At 42.3% G+C, this 25482-nt stretch overlaps 1 protein-coding gene across 1 annotated transcript in view; it reads left to right on the top strand.

Moving 5' to 3' along the window:
• LOC102897779 (ubiquitin-like modifier-activating enzyme 1) overlaps positions 1-15048 on the top strand; it is a 47404-nt gene extending 32356 nt beyond the window's left edge. The window contains 15 exon segments of the mRNA XM_015593519.1: positions 8829-8996; positions 9083-9229; positions 9359-9508; positions 9619-9722; positions 9809-9842; positions 9845-9892; positions 10292-10447; positions 12542-12589; positions 13287-13355; positions 13590-13664; positions 13666-13683; positions 13803-13985; positions 14474-14575; positions 14696-14768; positions 14903-15048. Coding sequence (XP_015449005.1) covers positions 8829-8996; positions 9083-9229; positions 9359-9508; positions 9619-9722; positions 9809-9842; positions 9845-9892; positions 10292-10447; positions 12542-12589; positions 13287-13355; positions 13590-13664; positions 13666-13683; positions 13803-13985; positions 14474-14575; positions 14696-14768; positions 14903-15048 — 1521 coding nt within the window.
• The last annotated feature ends 10434 nt before the right edge of the window (positions 15049-25482 follow it).

Raw genomic sequence — 25482 nt, 5'->3', positions numbered from 1 at the left:
AAAAACTCAAAGTCAGTTGATGAGCTTTTAGGTTGCTTCCATATCTTGGCTACTGCAAATAGTGCTGCCATGAACATAGGAAGCATAGATCTTTAGGAATATTGTTTCACTTTTCATTAGATATATACCCACAAGTACAATTGCTGGGTCAAAAAGTCTATCTATGTTTAATTTTTTGAGGAACCTCCAGAGTATTTCCCATAGCGGCTGTACCAATTTGCAATCCTACCAACAGTGGATGAGGGTTCCCTTTTCTCCACATCCTCACCAACACTTGTTGTCTTTGACTTATTGATGATAGCCTTTCTGACAGGTGTGAGGTGATATCTTAATGTAGCTTTAATTTGCATTTCTCTGATGATTAGTGAGTTTTGACATCCTTTCATATGTCTATTGGCCACCTGTATTTCCTCTTTGGAGAAATACGTATTCAAATCTTCTTAATTGGATTGTTTGTCTTTTTGTATGAGTTCCTTATATATTTTTGGATATTAACCTCTTATCAGATGGATCATAAGCAAATATCTTCTCCCATTCAGTCAGTGGTCTTTTCATTTTGTTGATGGTTTCCTTTGCTGTCCAAACACTTCTTAGTTTGATATAGTCCCATTTCTTTATTTTTTCATTTGTTTCCCTTGCACAAGGAGATATGTTCAAAAGAAATTACTAGTAGCAATGCTTATGTTTTCCTCTAAAATTTTTATGGTTCTGAGTCTTACATTTAAATCTTTAATCCATTTTTAGTCTATTCTTATATATGATGTAAGAAGGTGGTCCAGCTTCTTTTTTTGCATGTATCTGTCCAGTTTTCCCAACACCATTTATGGAAGAGACTGCCTGTATCCTATTGTATATTCTTACCTCCTTTGTCATATATTAAGTGAGCATATAGGCATGGGTTTATTTGGGGGCTCCCTATTCTGTTCCATTGATCAATGTATCTGTTTTTATGCCAGTACCATGCTGTTTTGATTACTCTAGCCTTATAGTATAGTTTGGTATCAAGTAGTGTGATACCTCCAGCTTTGCTCTTTCTCAAGATTGCCATGGCCATTCAGGAGTTTTTACAGCTCCATATGCATTTTAGGATTATTTGTTCTAGCTCTCTGAAAAAATGCCATGAGTATTTTGATAGGGATTGCTTTGGGTAATATGCCCATTTTAACAATGTTGATTCTTCCTATCCATTAATATAGTATATGCTTCCATTTATTTGCATGTTCTTCATGACATCTTTTTTCAATGACATAATTTTCTGAAAACAGGTTTTTTTACATCCTTGGTTAATTTGATTTTGAGGTATTTTATTATTTTTGATGCAATTATCATGGGATTGTTTTCTTAATTTCTCTTTCTGAATGTTTATCATTGGTGTATAAAATGGCAGTAACTTTTGAATATTTATTTTGAAGCTTGCTACTTTAGTGAATTTATTGGTGAATTCTAAATGGTTTTTTTGTGGAGTCTTTAGGATTCTCTCTACATAGTACCTTGTCATCTGCAAGTAATGAGAATTTTACTTCTTTTTCAATTCAGATAAATTTTATTTCTCTTTCTTCTCTGCTGTGGCTAAAACATCCAATACAGTATTGAAGAGGAGTGGTGAAAGTGGTTATCCTTGTCTTGTTTGTGGTCTTAAGGAAAACACTTTTAGCCTTTCCCCATTGAGGATGATATTAGATTTGTCATATATGGCCTTTAATATATTGAGGTATATTTCCTCTATTCTCATTTTGCTGAGATTTTTTTTTATTGTGAATGGATGTTAGATTTTGTCAAATGCTTTTTCTGCATCTATTTGTATGATCATATGGTTTTTATCTTTCGATTTTATTTTTTTTTTTTTAGGTGAGGCAACCCTTGGTTGACTTCACAGATTGCAAGGACCTTTCTTACAACTCCTTATTTTATTTATTTATTTATTTTTTACGCCTACAGTACCTGGTCTTTCTAGGTGGTCTCCCATCCAAGTACAAACGAGGCCCAATCTTGCTTAGCTTCTGAGATCAGATGGGATTGGGCTTGTTCAGGGTAGCATGGCCATAGACTTTTTGATTTGTTAATGAGGTATATCATATTGATTTGCGGATATAGTACCAACCTGATCATTGACATTTTTAAAGTACTACTGAATTTTGTTTGCTAATATTTTGTTGAGGATTTTTGCATCAATGCTCATAAGTGATATCAGCCTGTAGTTTTCTTTTTTATAATGTCTTTGTCTAGTTTTGGAATCCAGGTAATGGTGGCCTCATATAAGGGTTAGGGAGCCTTTCTCTTTTTGAGTTTTTTGGATGAATTTGAGAATAGGTGATCATTTTTCTTTGAACGTTTGGTAAAACTCACCTTCAAAGACAAGTGGTTCAAAACTTTTTTCTGGAAGGTTTTTGATTACTGATTTAATTTCGTTTTTGATAATCGGTCATTTCAGATTTCTTTGTTTCTTCTTGATTCTGTCTTGGGATACTGTAGATTCCTAGGAACGTATCCATTTCTTCCAAATTGTCCAATTTGTTGATGTATAATTGCTTTTAGCATTTTTTTATGATCTTTTGTATTTATTTAGAATCCGTAGTTTTTTCTCCTCTTTCATTTCTGATTTTAGTTATTTAAATTCTCTCTCTTTTTTCTTTGATGAGTCTGGGCAAAGTTTTGTTTATGCTTTTAAAGAACCAGCTCTTGATTTTATTAATCTTTTGTATTGTTTTTCTAGACTCTATTTCATTCATTTCCTCTGTGTTCTTTATTATTTCCTTTCTTCTACTCACATTAGTTTTTGTTTGCTGTTCTTTTTTATTCTTTTAAGTGTAAGTTTAGACTATTTGGTTTTTTTCTTGTTTCTTGTGGTCAGCATGTGTTACTAAGAGTTTACTTCTTAGGACTGCTTTCACTGTCCTATCTTTGAGTTATTGTGATTTCATTTTCATTTGTCTGTAGGTATCTTTCGATTTCTTCCTTGATCTCATTGTTAATTCATTCATTGTTTAGTAGCATTTTTTATTTTTTAGCCTCCAAGTGTTTTTCTTTTTTTTCTCTTGTAGTTGATATCCAGTTTCATATCATTGTGATTAGAGAAGACAGTTGATATGATTTTAGTCTTCTTCAATTTTTTGAGACTTGATTTGTGTCTTAACATGTGGTCTATCCTTGAAAATGATCCATATGCACTTGAGAAGAATGTATATTTTTCTGCTTTGGGGTAAAATGCTCTGAAATATCTATTAATATCTATCCATCTGTCCTAGTGTGTCTTTTAGTCCCATTGTTTCCTTGTTGATTCTTTGCCTTGAAGATCTGGCCATTGGTGTCAATTGGGGTGTCAAAGTATCCAACTATGACTGTATTATTATTGATTTCTCCTTTTATGTCAGTCAATAATTGCTTTATGTATGTGGGTGCATATATATTTACTAGGGTTATGTCCTCTTGATTTATCGATACCCTTATCATTATGTCATGCCCTTTTTTGGTCTCTTTTTATAGCCTTTGTTTTAAAGTCTATTTTATCTGATATAAGTATTGTTACCCCAGCTTTTTTTCATTTCCGTTTGCATAAAATATCTTTTTCCATCCCTTTACTTTCAGTCTTGAGTGTCGTTTGATCTGAAATGGGTCTCTTGTAGACAGCATATGCATGGGTCTTGTTTTCTTATCCATTCCATTACCCTATGTCTTCTGATTTGAGCATTTAATCCATTTACATTTAAAATGATTACTGAAAGCTACATTGTTATTGAAATTTTATTATTCATATTTGTTATTTCTATTTTCTTTTTTATCCCTTCTCTTTTTTCAGAAGACCCTTTAACATTTCTTATAATGCTAGTTTGTTGATGATGAATTCCTTAAGCTTTTTCCTGTCTGGGAAGCTCTTTCTCTCACCTTCCATTTTAATTGAAAGCATTGCTGCATCAAGTATTTGTGATGGTAGATTCTTGTTTTTCATAACTTTGAATATTTCTTGCCATTCCCTTCTGGCCTGTAAAGTTTCCATTGAAAGTCAGCAGACATTCTTATGGGGATACCTTGTAAGTGACTAGCTTCCTTTCTCTTGCTGCTTTTAAGATTCTCTCTCTGTCTTTGACCTTAGGCATTTTAATTATGATTTGTCTTGGTGAAATTCTGTTTAATTCCTCTTGTTTGGGGCCCTCTGTGCATCCCAAACTAATTTGTCTAATTCCTTTGCCAGGTTAGAAAAGGTTTCTGTCATTATTTCTTCAAATAGATTCTCAATCCCTTGCTCTCTCTCTTCCTCTTCAGGTACTCCTATGATCTGGATATTTTTATGTTTCATATTGTTCCCAGAGGTCTCTTAAACTATCCTCATTTAAAAAAATTTTTTTTGTTGTTCTAATTTGGTGTATTCTACTACCTTGTCTTTCATTTCGCTGATTCGATCTTCTGCTTCGTCCAATCTACTGTTGAGGTCTTCTAATGTATTCTTCATTTCAATTACTGTATTCCTCATTTCTGTCTGTTTTTTTGTTTTTTGTTTTTTTGTGTGTGTGTGGTTTCTCTGTCCTTTTTTATGCTGTTGAGGTTCTCATTGTGCTCATCCATTCTCTCCCTAAGTCCACAGAGCATCCCTATAACCATTATTTTGAACTCTGGCTCTGGTAGGTTGCTTGCCTCCATTTCATTTAGCTTATTTTCTGGAGTTTTCTCTTGTTTCATTTGTGGCATGTTTCTTTGTTTTCTCACTTTATTAGACTCTCTGGGAATGTGTCTATGTGTCAGAAATATTTGTTTCATCTCTTAGTCTTGGCCAGATGGCCAAATATGTAAGGCATCTTGTGTGGCCCAGTGGGGCACTCTGCCTGATCCCTTATGCTTGGGCCTCTGGACATGATCTTTGTGTGCATTGTGTGCAATCTTCCGTTGTCACCAACCCTGTACTGTTGTTAGTAGATCAGTGGATGGGATTAATGCTCAAGCTGACTAATTATGGGAATTGGCTGCACACACAGGGTAAGAGAGGCTGACCCCTCAGAGTGGGATTTTCCCTAGCAGGCTTTTGTACCTGTGGCAGCCACCCTTTGTGTGTATCACTAATGGGACTAGTCCGGAGTTGCTCTGTTGTGGTCTGGTGCCAGCCTCCAGGTGCATTGGTTTTGTGGCCCCTTGGGAGGGGCTCCCCCATAGGACAAGGTCAGCCACTGCTTTTGTTTGCTCAAGGCTACCCAGTGAGAACCACAAAGCAATCCACAGATGGTTGTTGCCTATGCAGAATTGCCTTCGATGTGGCTTCTTTATATTATCAGACATAGGTGTTATGATCAGCTGTACTTCTGGTCATTCTCCACATTGATAATTTTATAATTTTGTTGTAATTTCAATGAGGACCTGAGAGGAGACAAACCCTGCCTTTACCTATTCTACCATCTTCCCCAATCTCCATTTTTCATTGGTTTTTGATAATTTTTTTAAATTAAGTATATTGGGGTAACATTAGTTTATAGAATTACATAATTTACAGATGCAAATTATAGTTTGATATCACATTTAGGGTGATTATTGAAATATGAGGTCTTCGAATAGCCATTTTATCTTTTGCTTTCTGGTAGCTCGTTGTTTCCATTGCTTCTTTGTCCTTGTATTTCTGTTTTCTTTATTTTGGTTGGCTTTTGTGAGTTTTCCCTGTGGATCTTCTTGTTTTATGTTATATACTTCAGTTCTGAATCTTTGGTGTGTGGTTACCATTACGAATATGAAAAGAATAGTGATGCACATAATGCGTATATATAGTGTGTGTGCGTGTGTGTTTGTGTGTGTGTGTATGTATTTATAGTGTATATATATAGTGGATATATATGTAATGTGTATGAGTGTATGTGTGTGTATATATACACACATATAGAGAGAGAGAGTCATCCATTTTCTTCTGCACATGCCTTATGTCCATTCTCCATTGAGAATTTAGATCTTTGAATCCTCCCCTTTTCAGTCATTGTTATCTCAATTTGTCCCTATGTATCCTGAATGTTTATTACTATCTTGCTATAGCAATTCTCTTCTTCTTATTTAAGCTTTTAATGCCCTGTTCTTAGTAAGGATTGCACTCCTCTGCTTCTATTTGCCCGATAGTCACTATACTCCTAATTATGTATTTTTTATTTTTTTCATTTTGTTTTAGGTAAGCTGACCCCTTTCAGTATTTCCTGCAGTGCAGGCCTCATAGTGGAGAATTCCCTTGATTGTTGTATATCTGGAACGGTCTTAATTGCTCCTTCATATCTAAAGGGGAGCTTAGCTGGTTACATTATTCTAGGCTGGTAGTTTCTTTCACTTAATAGTTTAAATATTTGATTCCATTCCTTTCTGGCTTGTAAATTTGCTCTGAGAAGTCTGATGATAATCTAATGGGTTTTCCTTTGTAAGTTACTGTTTTCTTCTCCCTGGCTGCCCTGAAAATTCTATCTTTGCCATTGATTTTTGATAACTTTAATACAATGTGTCTTGGTGAAGGCCGTTTTGGAGTTGAGATAATCGAGTGTTCTGTTGACTTCTTGAATTCCAAGCTCTAGTTCATTTCTTAGGTTTGGGAAATTCTGTTCACTAATTGTCTGAAAATGCTGTCTAGTCCCCGCTTCCTTTCCTTGCCTTCAATAATGCCCATTATTCTTACATTTCCTCTCCTGATGGTATCAGGTAGTTCTTGTATTCGTCTTTCATTCTTTTTTGTTCTTCGGTATCTCTCTTCTTCCCTCTGATTTCCTTCTAGATTTCTGTCTTCGATATCACTGATCCTTTTCTCCATTTGGTCGACTCTATTTCCCAAGCTTGCTATTTCATTTTTCAACTCTTGTGGTGTGTCTCTTTTTTAATCTCCAGAAGACCTATTCTGTTCTTTTCGAGGGTTTCAATCTCCTTGCTCTGCTCATCTAGTTGTTTTTCAATTCCTGAAGTTGTTGATATGACTTGTTTTGAAACTCACTGAGTATTTTCAGAAATACTGTCTTGAATTCTCTGTCATTTAAATCACTTATTTCTATGTCTGTAACCTTACTTTCTGGAGATTTTTCTCTTTCTTTCTCAGATGCCTTGTTACCTTGCTTGTTCATGGTGTTTAATGGACTATTTCTCCACCTGGACATTAATGGAAATGTATTCTGCTGTTTTTCCAGAAAGATTTATTATATAATGGTTCTTAGCCTGTTGCAAAGTTGTTTATCTTTTGGTTTCCAGTAGGTGGAATCTAAACCTCTTGTATCCCTGCTTTACATAAAACAAATAATGTCTTTTTAAATTTTCTTGTAGATATTTGATCACGCTGGCTACCCTCGGTTTCAGTCCCTGTCAGTGTCGGCGACAGTCTCAGCAGGGTTTGCTCAGATTCCCCTGGGGCTCTGTGGTGATTGTTCTCAGAGGGTATGGGGAAAGGGGCCCTTTGGGTTGGGAGTTGAGGGCTGCGGCTCAGCCTTGGTTTTGCAGCCGGGGCTGGTAAAAACCAACTATTGTTTCTCTGTGGTCCTGTCTCACTTCTCTACTTTCTGCCCTGATGACTGGGCCCTGCTGCAGCTGCGTGGAACTCACAGCACTTCCAGGCGGGGCTGTTCAGGGAAGTCTCCACACCATCTCCCCCCCACTCTTCCTGCAGGGAGCTCTGCAACTTCTTTGTTTTCTCCCAGTCCACCACCTGACACCTGGGGTTCTGACTCGCAGTAGCTCTTATATACAGATCCCACGCTCAGATGTGCTGGTGTGCAGTTTGGGTGTTTTTTGTTGAGTTTCAGATGTTCAGCTTATTGTTGTTTCAAGAGGAGAGATCAGAGGACATCTCTCACTCCACCATGTTTACCTAGAATTGACTTTTTTTTTTTCATTGCTTTAAAGATGTTGCTCTGTTGCTCGCGTTATTGTCCATGTACGGAAGACTGCTGTCTTTCTTATCTTTGTTCCTCTGTATGTCGCCTACCAATTTTCTCTCACTGAAGTTAAGCAATGTTATTATGATGATGTATTTAGTGTAGTTTTCTCTCTCTCTCTCTTTTTTTTTTTTTTTGGCTTGGTGTTTATTGCATTTATATTATCTGTGAGTTTATGGTTTTATCATATTTGAAAAGTTACTGGTCATAATTTTATTCACAATAATATTTTCTCACTCCCTCTGACCCAATCATCTCTTTCCAGAAATCCATTACACGTGTCTTAAGCCACTTACTTTTTTTTTTTTTTTGACTCTGTAGTATTTTGGGTATTTTCTTTTTCTATGTCTAATTGGCTCATCTTTTGGAGCATTTTTGTTAATTCATCCAGTGTGTAAAATCAGTAGACCAGTAACATTAAAACAGCTATTACAGATATGTTCCATACGTCAAAAAGAATCTCTAGAAAATCATGAATATGTTAAGGAGATACTTGGTAGATCTGAAACACAAAGACTGCTATATGTTGAAAATATAGGAAGCCTCAGGTGATGAGTCCCAACCAAGGTGTGGGGCCAAAACATGTTTTGGAAGCAATAATGCCCCCCAAATGTACAAAAGTCACAGACTCATGGTCTGGTAATTTTTGATGGTTGCAAGGTAATTGTGAAGGCTACATTTTGGAGCCTATTGTTTTGTTTTGTTTTTCTGCTGTGTGTGTGTGTGTGTGTGTGTGTGTGTGTGTGTGTGTGTGTGTGTTCTTTAATATTTCTGAGATTTGTTCCAGAGAATTTACCGAGTTGCTGTTGGAACTTTTCAGGGCTTACTTTTGTATTTTCCGATGTGATAGTTAGGCCTAGGGTACCTTTGGTGGTGTCTGCACTAGGTCTGGCCACGGTCCCCAATGTCTGAGCTGGGTGGGAACAGCTTTTTAATTTTTGTTTTGGTGTTGCTGTTGATTAGAGAGTTGGACAGGGCAGGAGGGTTGGTGAATGGACTGACAGACACCCATCCATCCCGTTCATTCCCCTAGATCCCTATGCCTTCAGTATCTGTAATACCTCTAGTTTTTCTAACTATACCCATGGAGGCATCATCAGTCAGGTCAGAGTACCTAAGAAGATCAGCTTTGCGAGAATGTGTGGGGGATGGGCTGTAGGGTTGCAGGCACATCTAGGTCTTTCACTTCTCAGGGCCTGATATCTCACTCTTCACGGAAATCCTTGCCAGCCTCACTGGCAGAGCCAGACTTTGTGGTAACAGACGCTGCCAAGTACTCTCACCCTGCCCAGCTGCACATTGGCTTCCAGGCCCTGCACCAGTTCTGTGCTCAGCACAGCCGTTCCCCTCGGCCCCACTCTGAGGTTCATGGGTGGGAGCCCTTGTTCCAAAGCCCCACCATTCTTTTCCGTCTGTCTGCTTTCTCTCCCCCTTTCTCCCTGTCCCCACGGTTGGCTTGACTGGTTCTCTTTTGGTCCCCTCTGCCCTATCAGGAGGATGCAGCAGAACTAGTGACCCTAGCACAGATGGTGAATGCCTAAGCCCTGCTGGTGGTGCAGCAGGGCAACTTGGATGAAGAGCTCATTCAGAAACTGGCATACGTGGCTGCTGGGGATCTGATCCCTATAAAGGCCTTCATGAAGGTTGGTGTGGGTGGAGAAGGGCAGGGCTGGGGATGGGCCAAGTGCCTTCCTTTCTATCTTTAGTGTTTAATTAACTGGCGACCACATGCCCTTTCTCTCCTCCTCCCCAGGCCTGCTCTGGGAAGTTTATGCCTATTATGCAGTGGCTGTACTTTGATGCCTTTGAGTGTCTCCCCGAGGATAAAGAGGTCCTCATAGAGGACAAGTGTCTCCCGGTATGTGGGTGGGATCCATGGGGAAGGGGTTATTGCAAGTCTGTGTAAAACAGCTCTTCTCTGATCCTCTCTTTCATGCGACTCTGTGCCAGAACAGTTACAATGGGCAGGTGGCTGTATATTTGGCTCAGACCTACAAGAGAAGTTGGGCAGGCAGAATTACCTCTTGGTGAGTGACCACGTTGGACACCAGCTACCTTCAGCTCTCCTAGCCTATCGCCACCTTATCTGGAGTCTCCTCCCATCTCACGAGGGAGAATCTTGATTCTTATATCCTCATCTCATCTCTTTTTCTATTTTCTTCATGCCAAGGACAAGCCTGATACGTCTCCTTATCCTCCCCTCTGGTGGCCTCCTTTATTCCCCCCATACGTCCTCCTTCCTTAGGTGACCCTTGGTTTTTATGGCCCTGGGACTTGACTGTGGAGTACTAGACCCTCTCACCCTCTTGCTGTCTCAACAGGGTGGGGCGAGGGGAGGGATTGAGGGGACTGAGGACTTAACAGGTGGCTTTGCTACACTCAGTTGCCCTAACCAGCCTCTGTCTCTCTCCTTGTGCACCTCCCAGGTGGGTGCAGAGACCGTTGGCTGTGAGCTGCTCAAGAATTTTGCCATGATTGGTCCAGGCTGTGGGGAGAGGGGAGCAGTCACCGTTACAGACATGGACGCCATTGAGAAGTCCAACCTGAACCGACAGTTTTTGTTCCGGCCTCGGGATGTCACGGTGAGTGGGGCAGGCATGGCGAGTGGGTGAATGCTCCTCTCACTCCTCTTCTGTCTTTTTGTCTTGTTATCAGTCTTCACAAATCTTTCCTTTGCTGTTCCCTCATTTCTTTTCTCTACCATTTAAGTCAAGTAGTTAATACGTACATTCATTTCATTTGTCGTTGTACACCTTGGTTGTCCCTTTTGTGTCCTTTCACTTTTTTGGTCATTGCCGATGTGGGACTGTGGAATCTAGGTTGGTTATAGAGGGATCTATCTGGGAAGGCTTCTATAAAGGTCAGTGTCGTGTTTGCCTACTCTGAGTCTGTCTTGTCTGTCATTTTATCACGTAACTACGAGGTACTTCTCTAGACATTTGGAATACATAAGGTCGCAGAAGAACAGTTCCTACCCTTGTCTAGTGGGAAGACACAGAGCAAATGAGAGGTTCTCAGAATGTGGTGTGAGGTCGTCTTAAGGTCCAAGACACACTTTCATGAAGTCTGCAAGAACACAGCCCTTCAAAGAAAAGTACTAAGACGTTATTAGCCTATTTCAGTCTGAGATTATCAGGTGAAAGTGGAATTTATCATTCCACTTTAGGAAGTCTTCGCTAACTCAGTGACACAGGGGCAAACGACTAGTTCACGATGATGCAAAATTGTGCACTAGTTAAAGATCCTTTCAAAATGCAAAATAAACCAGTAGATTCTTATGGATTCAAGATTCTACCTTGCAGATGGCTTTAAAACACCGTCACTTGTCTATCGTCGATGTCTTAATTTAAACACAAAGAGTTATATCTGGAAATAGTGTTAAAATATTCTCCTGTGAGATAGAATATCCCTTTGACCCGCAACAAAACACAGATCAGATTGAACTCAGTAGTAGTGAGAACAGTCCAGAGGTCTTCTAAGAGACTGTATAACTTAAAACAGATTTGCAAAAATGTAAATACAATTTGACTGTCGTTACTAAAGTTTTGTATTGAACAGTTATTTCTCGCAATGTTTATACCGTGCAATGGTATTATTCCTTTTTCAACTGGACTAATAATATTTTTAAATTTTCTCAAGTTAAATTTTAATACAGGCAATATTGGTAACTGAATCCCACATAACGAAAGCTCTTTTTAAGATTTATGTCAGAGAATTTCTGCAGTAGACAGTAAATAGAGTTGCAAAGTATATGGTTAATGTTGGAAGTGCCAGCCACAGCTCTTATGCCCTGACCATCCAGATCTCCTCATTTGTGTTTTGCCCTTGGCCCTGTTCTGAGACCCCAGCCCTGAAGTTTACTCACACCGTCCTTTGGTCCTCGCTTCCTCCAGTAAAAATAAGAATGATTGCTAAAGGCTGATTCTGTCACACTCTTTACCTTCCTCCCTCCCACTCTGACTGTCAGGAGGACAAACTGTTCATCTTTCTGTGAGTGTGTTTGCCTTGTTTTCTGCTCCCTTTTGTCTGTTTTCTTCTTGTTCTGTATTTATGGGGGAGAGAGATACTTGACCTCCACAAGTATTCTCTCTGCCTTGATTTCTTCCCTGGTTCATGTCCTTCCAGATCTCCACTTCCTTCTGTTTGCATTTTTCCTCAGTTGTTAGCCTCTGTATATCTTCCTTCCACTCCCTCAGCACCTCTCTCCATCTCTCCATCCATCTGCAACTGATGTTCTCGGCAGTCAGCTTCTCTGTGAAACAGACGGTGGTGACCAGATAGTCATTAGGTAGTCTCATGCTCTGTAAATCCGCCTCTAACTGGATCGTCTCTGTATATATACTCCATTTCGTTCCCTATGTATCTCTCCCCTCCTCACCCCGTCTCCCTCATTTTGTTTTCCAAATACATACTCGTATGTTCTCTGTATCTGGCTGTCTCCTCTTCCAGTATTTTCCCATCTCATTCTCCATTCTTAGGTTTATCTCCACCATTCTTCCCCTTGGTCGCCCTCTTCAGATTTCCTCCTGTTTATCCCTTTCCATATTTCTCTCCTCTTCCCTTCTGCATTTCTCCCCAGTGCCCCTTCATATATCTTCTTCCCTATATCTCCCTCCTGTTTCTCCCTGTTCGTTCCTCTGTGACTCTCCGTCTCCTTCTTCTTCGTTCTCTTCAAGGTTTCCTACCGTTATATCTCCATCTACATGCCTTTGCAAAATTTTTGGGTAAGAAAACACATAGGATTTACCGTCTTAATCAGTTGTGTGTGTGCTGCTCAGTAGTGTTAAGCACAGTGGCATTGTTGTGCAACAGAGCTCTAGAACTTTCTGGCAAATCTGAAACTTACCTATGAAACAATAAGTCCATTCCCCTTCACCCCCAGCCCTGGCAGCCACCGTTCTGCTTTCTATCTCTGTGATTTTGACTCTTGTAGATTGTCACGTAAAGTAGGATCATGTAAAACTTGTTTTTCCGACTCTAGCTAAGCATAAGCATGTTGTTACAAGTGACAGGATGTTTTCCCTTTTTAAGGCTGTGTAACGTTCCATGGAATGGATGGATCACATTTCCTTTATTTCTTCTTCTGTCAGTGGACACTGGGTTGCTTCCGCCTCTTAGGTATTGTGACTAGTGCTGCTGCCTACATTACCCTTTGTGAATGTCTTTATTTCTTCTCCCCAGTGTTTGCAGATGCCTCTCTCTTCAAATCTCCACACCTGCTTACTTCTGTCTTTTCTGGGGTGTTCCCTGCTCTACCTTTTCTCCTCCCCACTATGTTTTTGCACAGTACCTCTTCTTTTCAAATCCTTTATCTGCCTGAACAACTCTGGCCATCCTGGGCTCCTGCTTTTTGGCCTTAGACCCTGTCCTGGAACCTAAAGGACTGGCATGTCCCTCCCTCTTTGCAGATGATGCAAGCAGCTCAAGGCCATGCTACCCAGCCCAGAGATACTCCCTGGGTTCAAGATGTACCCCATCAACTTTGAGAAGGTGCTAGGTGGGGGTACCCCTCGGCAGGGTAGGATGGGCTGAGGCATCCTGGGCTTGTGTGGGGATTATAGGCCTGCCACATTACTCAGTGATCATCCTTTGTGGTCTGGGGGAGTCTTTGGCTGGTCTGGCAGTTAACCAAGGTGGAAAATACTCGAGTCTCCAGTAGGCAAGAACCCGTTCTTCCCTCCACTCCTGTCTCCCCTATCCTTGCTCCATTTCCACTCACAACAGGATGATGACAGCAACGTCCATGTGGATTTCACTGTGGCTGCATCCAGCTTCCAGGCAGAAAACTATAATATTCCTGCCTGTAGACTGGCATAAGGTAATGATAGTCTAAAATTTATCTTTCACCCTTTCCCAGGCTTGAATCTTCCCACGTTTGGCCTCTTCTGCAGTCCCTAAACGTCTCTGATGGCTACCCAGTCACCTTCTGTCTCACAGAGCAAGCTGGTTGCGGGCAAGATCATCCCAGCCATTGCCACAACCTCAACAGCTATAGTTGGCCTTGTGTGTCTGGAGCTCTACAAGGTGGTACAGGGACACCAACAGCTTGAGTCCTATAAGAACAGCTTCATCAACCTGGCCCTGCCCTTCTCCAGCTCCTCCGAGCCCTTTGCTATGCCTGTATGCAAACCGTTGGTCTTAGCCATCAGTGACTGAGGCTGTGTCTGTGTTTCTTGTTGTGTGTTTGTATGTGTTTATCTCTAGAATTGCAGTGTTCACCAAGCCAGGTCAGGCTTTGTACAGTTGGGTTACATATACCTGAGGTATACTGTTTGTTAATTTATCATCAAGATTTTTGAACTTATGCAAAGTAGGAGTGTGACAGGCATGTACTGAAACTAATGTGGAGAGAGCCAGCACAGTTAGAGGGAATTGATTGGGAAGGGAAAGGGCGTGGGAGGTGAGTGAAGAAATTAGCAGGGTCTCCGCAGAGTGGGGCCTTGTTTGTCCCTTTAAAAGTGTCAGTCCATTACTCATGATTGAATGAGGAAGAACTTTTGAACAAAAGAGGATTGTGATTGATCTAACTTCACACATCGAGTTGACTGATAGGAGCAAAAGCATCTGGGATGGCCTCTGTTGGACTCCCTTGTGCTTTTTTTCCACAGTACAATAACCAAGAGTGGACATTGTGAGATCACTTTGAGGTACAGGGGCTACAGCCTAATGGTGAAGAGATGACCCTCAGACAGTTCCTCAACTGCTCTAAGGCAAGGCCCCTTCTTTACTTCTTTACTCACTACCCCGGGGGGTGGGGGTGGAGTATACAGGTGACTAGTACTCTTCATCCCAGTGACACTGTTGTCCCTCCTCCTTTCTACCGTCTCCAGAGAGAACACAAATTAGAGATCACCATGCTGTCCCAAGGAGTGTCCATGCTCTACTGCTTTTTTCATGCCAGCTGTGGGTTGTCTACTGGGTAGACTGAGGGACGCCCTGTGTGGTGGGGTGGGAGCCTCGACTTCTAGCTATACCACTCGTGTTCACAGTTTCCCCTACCTTCTTTGCCCCATTTCTACCTGCTTTCTACCTCCCAGACCCTCTTCTCTCTCACCCCAGATTGAGCTGTGTGTCAAAACGAATGTTGGGCCAGCACGTGCAGGCACTGGTGCTTGAGAGGTACTGCATCGATGAGAGTGGCAAAGACGTTAAGGTCTCCTATGTACATTACACCATCTGCTGAGCCCTCTGTTCTCCTGTGCCTCATCCTCAGGCATTCTTTCGACAGACCCGTAGTAGCTGTGGCAGCAGCTGGGCTCAGCCAGGTCCATAGGCCTTACATCCTTTTGAGAATTTCCTTTTTTAACCTGCTGTTGCCTTCCGTTTAGAATTGGAATTCTTTATAAAGCGTAGTTAATTGAGATGTGCATTGCCCTTGTCTTGGCAAGAGCTCACGTCCTCCTGTCTCCGTGAAAGAGTGGGGCTCCTGTAGCTCTGTAGATTTCAAGTGATCATCCATACAAAGTGCTCATCTGCACCCCAGCACCATGAAATTTGCCCCAAATCCAGGGTTAGGAGACAGAAAAGATTAATTCCTACTGTTCTCCTTAGCGTGGGGTTTACTGCCTTTTCCTCTTGTCCTCACTGATTAGGGTGAAATGTGGCACCGGTGGGCCACAGAATAGGGCCATCCTTGCACATGTGTTTAAATCTGACTCAAGTTCTTATCCTACCTTTTTTCCCCTCCAATTCCTTGTCATATTTGTTTTGAGAGGCAATAGAGGTCTGAACCTGCACTACAGGTCTGAACACAGTCTCGCCCATGTTACAGTCGTTGTCACGTCCTGCTCTGTGTCTCAAATGCCCCATGTGTAAAATAGAGGGATAATAGGAGGAGGAGTAAATGGACTGAATCTCCTTCAGGTACCTAGCACAGACGTAATGTGTCGCACTTGCATTTATTGTTCTCTCAGAGTTTAGATGCTCTAAATGTCTTTTTTGGATTGAGTTTGGTGATATCCCACTTCACTTGGTGCCCCCAGACCATTTACAAGCATGGTTCATTGCTGTGAGGGGACCTGAAGTGAAAAAGCTCCACTCCACCGTGGGTATTAGGAAGAGCTCCCCCTGCCCCTGAACCTCGGTTGTCATAACCTGTGCCAATCTAAGCGGCTACTGAGCCAGCTCCACCCCATGGACACAGTATATGCCCTTGCCTCCTACTGGCACATTTTTGGCCTGTTGTTCCAGGGCTTCATCTTATTCCCTGAAGACAGACTGTGAGACATAAGGGGCAGACAGGCTTTAGTCCCGGTGTCATTTAACGGTCATGCTAGCTGTCTACGTTAAATGCAGATGTTTCCAGCACAGGCACTTTTTCGTCATTACCACTCTAGAGCACCCAGACAAATTTGCCTACGAGTTGCATTCTTCTGCCCTCTTTCTTCACTTTCACAGTTCCCAAACTCTCAATTCTAGCACAGTGTAATAGGATTTGATGTGAGTATGGAAATGTCCTGTTGCTGAATACTGTAGAAACTAGGCCACACGTAGCTATTTAGTACTTGAAATGAAGTTAGGATGAGTGATGAACTGAATTTTTTCAGGTCAAATTTTCATGAGACATCTACATGGGGATAGGGGCCACTGCAGTCATTGAACAGGACTCGTCATTTCTCCCTGTACCTTGTCTCTACGTCTACACCTCCATCTACACCTGAATCAGGAACTCACACACACTGAATTTCCGTAGTCCTGTCTGACAGCAACACAGCTCCTGAAACCCGTGGCACTGGTCACTTCTCAGCCCATTTTGTCAAATCCAAAGGCCCACCAGTTTACTTCGGTATTCGATTACCGTTATGCTCCTGATTATTTTGTAGCGATAGAAGAATTGCTTTCTCCCTTGTTTTAGCTCCCCAGTGTCCTAGAATCACCATTCCCATTCTGTTTCCTTCTTCGGGGTTTATTCTCTGTACACAAGTGCATGACACACACAAAGAGAGAGAGAGAGAGAGAGAGACCCAGGTTAATCAAGGAGACATACATGAGGATGATGTTGGTGTCTGGCAGGCAACTAATGGACTTCAAGCCCACACAGAATGAGTGGAGAGAGAGAGAGGGCTGGGGGATTCTCACAATACTAGGATTGTAGTAGTTATTACTCTGGGTTCTCCAAAGAAACAGAACCAATAGGAGACATATACGTATATTTTGATGCAGATTTTATATGGAACTTTTCCATGACCTTATGCATATATAAATAGATTTTAGAGGCATTTAAGACACACAATGGTGATAGGTGGTGACAGCTGGATAGAAGATAGATACATGGATGTATCAGATGTCAGATGATGGCTTGATAGGTGGATGAAGAGAGATAATTGATAGAGGTAGAAATACATAAAGAGATTTCGTATTTGGAATTGGCTCACATTAGCAGCTTTCCAATGAACTTAATCACAGAGCATGGTAACACAGACTCCCTATGGGATCTATCAGCGTTCTACACACACATTTCTTTACCTCTATGCAGTAGTACTCCAGTTTCCCTTAGAGAGTGAGGATTAATTACCACACCAGCACAGTAACTTCTGTCTTTGCCAGTTGACTCAGGAGCCCAAGTGGCTGGGTGGCAGTCTTAACTTGTGCTTCAGTAAAATCACATTGTGTCTGCAGGTGGAAGCATTTCCTCCTTTGGAACTAAGACGTCCAGGCCAGTATTGCGTAAGGTCACATAACAGGAAACATAAATGTCGGTCGGTCACTGGGGACAATGGTGAGTGCTGCCACTTCCTCTTCCTAGACCCAGGAATCCTAGTTGTGGCAGAAGCAGCAACATATGTTGGAGGTATTGAGAGCATGCACAGCCTCCTGAAGAACCTGGTTCCAACCCTGCAAAGTAAGTCCACCCAATCTGCACTATCACTGGGTCTTCAAACAGTCATTTAACTGCTTCATCAGGCTGCGTGCTTGAGAATTGTGGAGAACGTGGTGAGACTGGTGAACTCCATGTGCGTAGATCCCTTGCCTCACTCCTTCTGCTATACGGTGAGTTCCCTAATTTGAAACACAGCCGTGTTGACCACCATGATGGAGAAGAAGACGTTCTGCCAGTCCACACATGGTAGTTTGGGCAAAGGAATTGCATACAAAGCAGGCAAATTTATATTCAGAGAAGAACAAACACTGCCCCTTTCATGATGAAGGAAGCCCAGTGTAATCAACCGGCCACCAGGGGGTCAGAGACTCTTGTTGGTTCCCCTGTAGGCAAACGAGGCACTCAGCAGTGGATATAGCCAGATCAGGCGTGGTGAGTGAAAGTTCCGTATTGCTGAGTCCAGGCATATCTTCCATTCCTCAAGCCCATGGGACTGTGGGACATTGGCTGGGGAAAGAGACTGGCTGGAGAATGAAATCATTCTATAATGGGAGGGATCATAGATTGACCCATGCATCCAACATGACAGAATGGATCATTCTATCCATTTGATTATTAGAATCTTCCTGTGCTGGAGGTTGCACTTTTGGTGAGCATTCACGTAGGACATGCTGTCTTTGTGTGTTTCAGACAAGTCTATCTAAATTCTTCTTTCTCTAATTTTTGGTCACCAATTTTCATATCCCGTTCTTCCAGAAACATCACCATTCAGCCAAACTATTGAGCACAGCACAGAAATCACTTTTATAATCACACGCTCACATGTCTGGCCGTTTCCTCTTCCAAGCTCGGTGAGCACTCTGGTGTACTCCTTGAAGATCCGCTCCTGGGAAGAGTTCCTTTGGCCAGTGTCCTTCAGGGACATCCCAGAGAGAGGCTACAGTGCTGCAGCTGTTTACTTTTGGGTGGAGCCTGCATGCCACACAGAACCATCTGTGAACCAGGCCTGAGTCTTCTCGTCTTCTGTCAACTGATCATCAGAGGCCCCCACGAGGCCATGGGTGAAAGTGGGCAGTGTAACGGGAATGGGGACCTTGGGCATTTGGCCACATTCTCATGTAACTTTGTGCCTTCAGGGCCTGCTCAGGCCGGATCCCAGATAGACCACTTCCATTTGATGATGCAGTGTGGCCATAATGACCAATTTCTAGACAAATGGTAACACCCGGTCGATGGTGGGCAGCTCCAGTTGCATCGTTACATGGCACCTTGTGATCAAATGTGTACACGGTCAGTCTCTACTAACACCCAGTAGCAAGCCGAGAGCTTTTTTCTCAAAAGGAGAGTAGTTACCTGTGTAGGATGGCAGGGCTTTCCTCAAAAATCACAAGGGCCTATACTGTGATTCACCTCTAGGGGCCTGCCAAGGCTCCATACCTCCAAACAGCATCTTTATCTGCCACCGACACTTCAAGTTCCATTGGATCCACTGGATCACATGGCCCAAGGGCACAGCAGTTTGCAGGGTACTGGAACTGACACAGGACCTTCTCCTGGTCTGCAGTTTACTTGAAACAAGAAACTTATTTGGGACACTCAGCAGATGGATCATAGACACACCCCAAAGGGTAAACCGTTGCCTCCCAAACTGACTGACTCAGAAGGCATTGTGCTTTCTTCTGGGTCATAAGGGAGACCAATTTCAAACATTTATCCTCCATCTTAGAAGGCATATTTCAGTGAGTGCCCCACACCAGCTTAACAGAAGCCGAGAAACCCGAGACCTGCAAGAAGAAGACCCAAGAGAACCAGTTCCCATCCACACCCTAAGGCCTGAGAAGCAGGAAAATTAATAGATATGATCCAGTCAGAGTCTGAGTCCGAAGTAATGGGAAACCAACCTCCCAGCCAGAAGACACTCAGGTAGAGAAAAAGAATCCTTTCTTGCTCAGCTGTTTTGTTTGATTCAGGTCTTCAAAAGATTGCACGAGTCTCACACACACTGGGCAGAGAGATCTGCTTTACTCAGTCAATGTGAAGCTCATCTAGAATCACCTTCTCAGACACACCGCAAAATCATGTGTAACCAAATATCTAGGCACCCCGTGACCCAGTCAAATTGACACAGATAACTAAACATCACATTGACCATCTTCTGGGCTGATGGGAAGCCTTGATCGTGAAGAGACTTAAAAGAGTCTCATTATGGATGTTAAAACCAGACTCAAGTAATGTCCTTTCTCAGCTTAAAATCTTGCCATGGGCCCCCTCCTTAATGGTGTGAATAGCAGAGTTCTTGTCATAGTCCCTAAAACCTCAGACTCATACGCCATGTACATTATGGACCTACCTTCTACTTCTTCCTTCTTTACTCGTCCTTTTTGACTTTTCTTCACAGGTCCCTTGCATGAAGAAATAGGGAGAGGGTGGGCAGGTATTAGGAGCTGGGGTGCCCCCATTTGTTTTGAAACTGGGTTCTCTTGCCTTGAGCATGGACTTGACAGTGATGAGGTCAGCCTCCTCACCAAGTTGCTCCCCGTGGGGAATGTGGCATGAATAGGCAAACACATCCTCCCAAAGTGTGCCTGGGGGTATAATGAAGGGCAAAGTGGCCCCACATCCCACCCATCTGAGGACTGCAATTCTATCTCTGCAGATGCTTTGAAGCATCTGTTTGCCCTCAGTGTGAGGGAATAAACACACAACCCTCTTGACAGCGAAGGAGGCTAGGGAAACGGCAGGTCAGTGGGGAACTGGGAAGACAAGACTGCCGCAGACTGTGTGCGGGTTGTGCCAGACTCAGGCTATGTCACTTGCAAGCAGGTGTCTCTGGGTCATACGTTGATATCATAGGAAGGTTTGTTTACGACAGTTTTCCTAAAGTTAACTTCTGTTCACTTTTTATTATAAAATTTGTATTATTAAAGTTCTCAAACATTCAGGACAAGCTATTACACACCATTGTTTTTATTTATTTATGGCAGTAAAATACAACAAGATCAGTTTACCGTCTGAACCATTTTTAAGTGTACAGTGTGGTGCCATTAAGTATATTTGTACTGTTGTGCAGTCATCGTCACTCATCATATCTGGAACTTTTTCATCTCCTCAAACGGCTCTCAGTCCAGCTCTTGGCAGGCAACATTCTGCTTCCTATGAAGTTGACTACTTTAAGTACCTCCTGTCAGTGGAATCAAATAGCACTTGTCTTTTTCTGACTGTATGAAGCTAACATAATTTCGTCACACTGTAGCGTGTATCTGAATTTCTTTACTTTTAAGGCTGCATAATATTCAGCATTAAATGTATGCACATTGTGCTGATCCATTCATCTATCGATGGACACCTACCCATTACATTTTAATTAAACTTAGTTGAAACATTACATTAAAATTCCTCAAAACATAAAGTACAGCTTGATGAAATGTTTAAGGGAAAACATTTATACACTCAGTACCCAAAACTACATGAGTGTCTTCCCAGAAGGTCCTCCGATGCTCCTTTCTAGGCACAAAATCCTCTCCTGGAGCATTGCTAAACATGGGTATTGTCTCTTTCTGAACTTGAAATGAATCGCATCACAGTGCAATTGGTGTTCCGACTTTTTACACCTGTCTTAACTGTTTTATTTGACATTTAAAAAAAAAAAAACTCATAGTAACAAAATACTATAATGCATTTCACGTAGGTACCAGCTTGATTCAATAATCTTAAACTCATGGTCAAACTGATTAATAGCTCTAGATTATACTGAAGTTAGAACGTTTAATTTTAAGTTCATCAATACGATTCCCCTAAAGAGAAGGGACATCGGAAAAAAAAAAAAAAAGCTTTAGAAAGCAGTTCTCTTAAACTTATTTAGTTAACTCAGAGTAGAGTTTGGATGCTATACAACAAGTAAAGTTTTGTCATAGTTGTAATGTGTATATTGCATTTGGCATTGCTCTAAGGCATACGGAAGGCAACATACTGCTCATAAAGCTGTCGTTTACATTGCCAACATATACCCCACTTACATTGCTGTATTCTATTAACACACTTTATAAAACTCTTTCACTGGTTTTGTTTTGCACGTCCTATTTTATTTCCAAAATTGCAGTCATCTTGTATTTGAAATTATTTGGCCTATGAAAGTCAAGCCTCTCTACGAAGGAGCGATTTTTTCTCCTAAAAGAGGCCACATATGGGTGATACTGGATAGCCTCATGGGCCATTTCTCAGCCTTCCATCTCCCACAGCTACTTTCATATTTGCGCTTAAGGAAACGCAAGTACAAAACAGAGTCATCCATGGCCTGCATCCATGCCTGGCTCAGGTGAGCCTCCTCACCCACGTCCCTATCCTGTCCACCTGCCTTCTTGCCTACCAGCAAACACCTCCCTGCCTTGCCCTGTAGTGCAGCCAGCTTTCTATAGGGTGGACACTGATTTCTAAGCTGTAGGCTCAGACCCCGAGAGGCTACTCTAAGCTGTAGGCTCAGACCCCAGCAGGAGAGGCTACTCTCTGTGCAACACAGCTGGGGTTTTGTCTCAGTAGAGACAGTGATTGTCCCCTGAGACCGAGGTCTCTACGACTTGCCTGACCATCATGCACTGGATTATGCACTGGAGATCTCTCCATGTTTGCTTATTATCACTAAGTTTATAAATGAGTTTTTGAGTGAGGGTTGTATTTTGGATACTATACTTAATGTAACGTCTGGCTGAACTGCACCTTCACCTATGAAGCTCCCTCAAAGTTTTATGTGCAGCGAAGAGCCATCCAAGCTACAAGTCTGTCAGAGGCAGGATCATGAATCCCTACATAAAGCCCCGAACATCCTCAGATTTCAGGGGTCAGCTGGGCGGCAACACATTAGTGACCTCTCTGCCTCCCTTTGACAGCTGCCCGTGGCTATGTGAATACCCGTGGTAGAAAACTTTGGCATCGCCGGGGTTTCTCCTCGGGAGATGGATGGGCCAGGGAAAGATGAGGTGTTAGGTGTGGTGAGATCCAGAGTCCGATGGCTAAGTCCTCATTTTCAGATGAACCTCAATTTATTCCCTGCTTGGTGCTGTTGAGTAAGAGAGCTGGGGACAGACTGAGCTGAGAAGCATTAGTACATGTGTCTCTGAGCAGCACTGAGCCACTCTAGCACCTTGTTCTGGGAACACTTGGGCAGGCCCTGAGCTTGGTGGAAAGCAGGGCTGTGGAGGGCATCATCTGGGACTATTTTTAAAGGTACTATAAGCACAATTTGAAATAAAGCCTGTTACCACAAATTCTAACTGAGGAGGGAAGGTCTCTAGCTAGGATAATTACTGGACACTTGGAGAATTCATACCTGGTCCCTGTTATCAAGGAGAGCACTGGAAGTTGGCCAAGGATACTGGGCAACTAGGTTAAAAGGTATACCTTTACCTATTCATAAGCAGGTAGACATATCATGACTTCGAAACTAGGAAAAAGTGTTTACCTGTTGCAACATCAAGTTGAGATAGACGAGAACTAGTAAAACTCAAAGCTGTTAGACTTAGGAATATCAGGAAGCCAAATGGAGAGTGGAAGCTGATGAGTTTGGGAAAGCTACTTGTTTGGAAGGCCACTTGAAGACCCAGTAGTGCCACATGCTCAGGGGTCAGGTAGAAGTGTGGGAAAGAGAGGGTCAGTGCAATTACTACCTGTATGGCCAGGGTCTGCAGGGCCCATATGAGATGATGTGGGAACTGGGAACACTGGGTTGGGAGGTATCCTCTAATGGTTAGTTCTTTCATTAAGAAGTGAGGGAAAGATGGAGCTGATAGTTGTTGGTATCCATATAGTTGTTGGTATCCAGCCATGGTTTACATCAGATTACACTGGCAAGGGGGTAATCATTTAGGGAAGGCATATAGCCTGATACATCCCAACTGTGTTCTTGGTTGAGTGACAGAAAGGTTTTAAATTCTTTTGCTAGTGAGTAACCATCTCACCCTTTTTCCCCACTGTGAGTTTTAACCAACCTATCAATTAACTCTGGATAAAATGTAGAATGTGATCTCTGGGGAGCAGATGGTGGATCTCTTAGACAGCATACTATAAGCAAAACTGAACAGCGTGGCTTTGAGCCATGAAGATCTTTGGTGCTCCAGTCCAGAAGCTCCATTTTGTGGTGTGAGGGGCTCTGTCCACAGTTCTACTCTGTCCTCGTAGTGTTTGGTGATTTTCCTTAGTGTTGCTGATACACAGTAAAAAAATGGCAGCCTCTGGAGATAGGACAGTAAGCAGAGGCATCAGAACACCTTCACTGCTTGTTTTTCAACTGAGCAAAGCTGCTAGCAGCCCTTTGGTTGACTCCTTCTGATATTGTGTTGGCTCTCCCACACTTGATGATAAAGAAGCCTGGTAAAATATGTGGCTTGCCATTGGGTTTAGTAATTGGAAATTGTCACTGAAATTCATCTGCGTGCACTGGAGAAGCAGTGAGTCTTGACTGTGGACAAAGGAAATGTCATTTAATTGCTGGAGAAACTCAGTAGTGCTTGAGATGCAAAGGCAATTGGATGGACATGTTGAGTTAAGTAAAGGCTGGCACTTTTCATGGGACTGGAAATGAGAACATTAGCAGAGGGAGATGGATTTGCATTATCCACAGGTTTCCATGCAACTGTCAAAACATGACAGAACTTGGAGAGCAAGAATCAACCCTGACATGACCAATGTCACCTGCTGTCCAAGACAAATTCAATTACCAAATTCTTTGAGGATGTTTGGTGCCAGGGAAGTTCCCCACTATTCTGTTAGGTATTAACTGAGGATTGATTGGAGTGATGGTAGTAAAGACAATTACCCCCCTGCAGGGGATTATTGTTGAGCAGGAGTATAAAGGACAATAAGGATATGAATAAATTGAAACCCATGTGCACTGCTGGTAGTAACATTAAAGGGTGCAGTTGCTATGGAAAGCAGCATAGAGTTTCCTCAGAAAATTAAAAATAGAACTACAGCATGACTGCGATTCTATTCTGGGCATACATTCAAAAGAATTGAATTCAGGATCTTGAAGAACTACCTGCATCTCACAGTCATGCACTGCAGCATTATTCTCAAAAGCCAAAATAGGAAAACAAACTGAGTATCTGTCAATGGATGAATAGATAAAGAAAATGTGGTATACACATGCAGTGGTTTATAATTCAGATTTAAAGGAGGAAACGTGATGTCAATCAAATGGCAGAATAGATGTTTTGTACTGTCTTCCCCGCAAACAATATTAATTCTGAAAAATGACCACCAGCAAGACAGTCATTGTGGAAGCCCAGGACAGCAGCAGAGCAGTTTCAGCACACTGTTGGAGCAAAACGTATCCCGAGATTGAACACAGTGGTGTGGGTAAGAGGAACACTGACTTTATCCATGTCACGCTGGTGCAAAGGGAGCCATTCTTAGCCCAAGATTTCTACTCTAGGTGAAAGTGAGAGAATGCGAATGCTTCCCAGGAAGTGATGAGAAACTGGGAGAAAAGCATTAGGGCTTGAAACAGTTATCAGAGAGACAGCCTACTAATTGCACTGCAGGCTCCATGAGGAGGGCTGCACACAAGTCACTGGGAATGGTTCCCTAACTGGGCTGGGAATGGTTCCCTAACTGGGCAGGGAATGGTTCCCTAACTGGGCATCACTGCATTCCACATGCCCTACCCATCCCCACTCCCACCCCAAACACCCCAGATCCTTTGTCCAGCTCTCTGTGTGCTCCTGATGGTGGCATGGCAGTTGATGCAGGAAGCTAGTGAACACATGTAGAAAGCTGGCCCTAATCTGCAGGCCTGGGAGAAAC

Source organism: Pteropus alecto, unplaced genomic scaffold (genome assembly GCF_000325575.1).
Source record: "Pteropus alecto unplaced genomic scaffold, ASM32557v1 scaffold537, whole genome shotgun sequence".
NCBI classification, from domain to species: Eukaryota; Metazoa; Chordata; class Mammalia; order Chiroptera; family Pteropodidae; genus Pteropus; species Pteropus alecto.
Note: the sequence above shows the minus strand (reverse complement) of the source record. Positions and strands in the feature narration are given on the sequence as shown.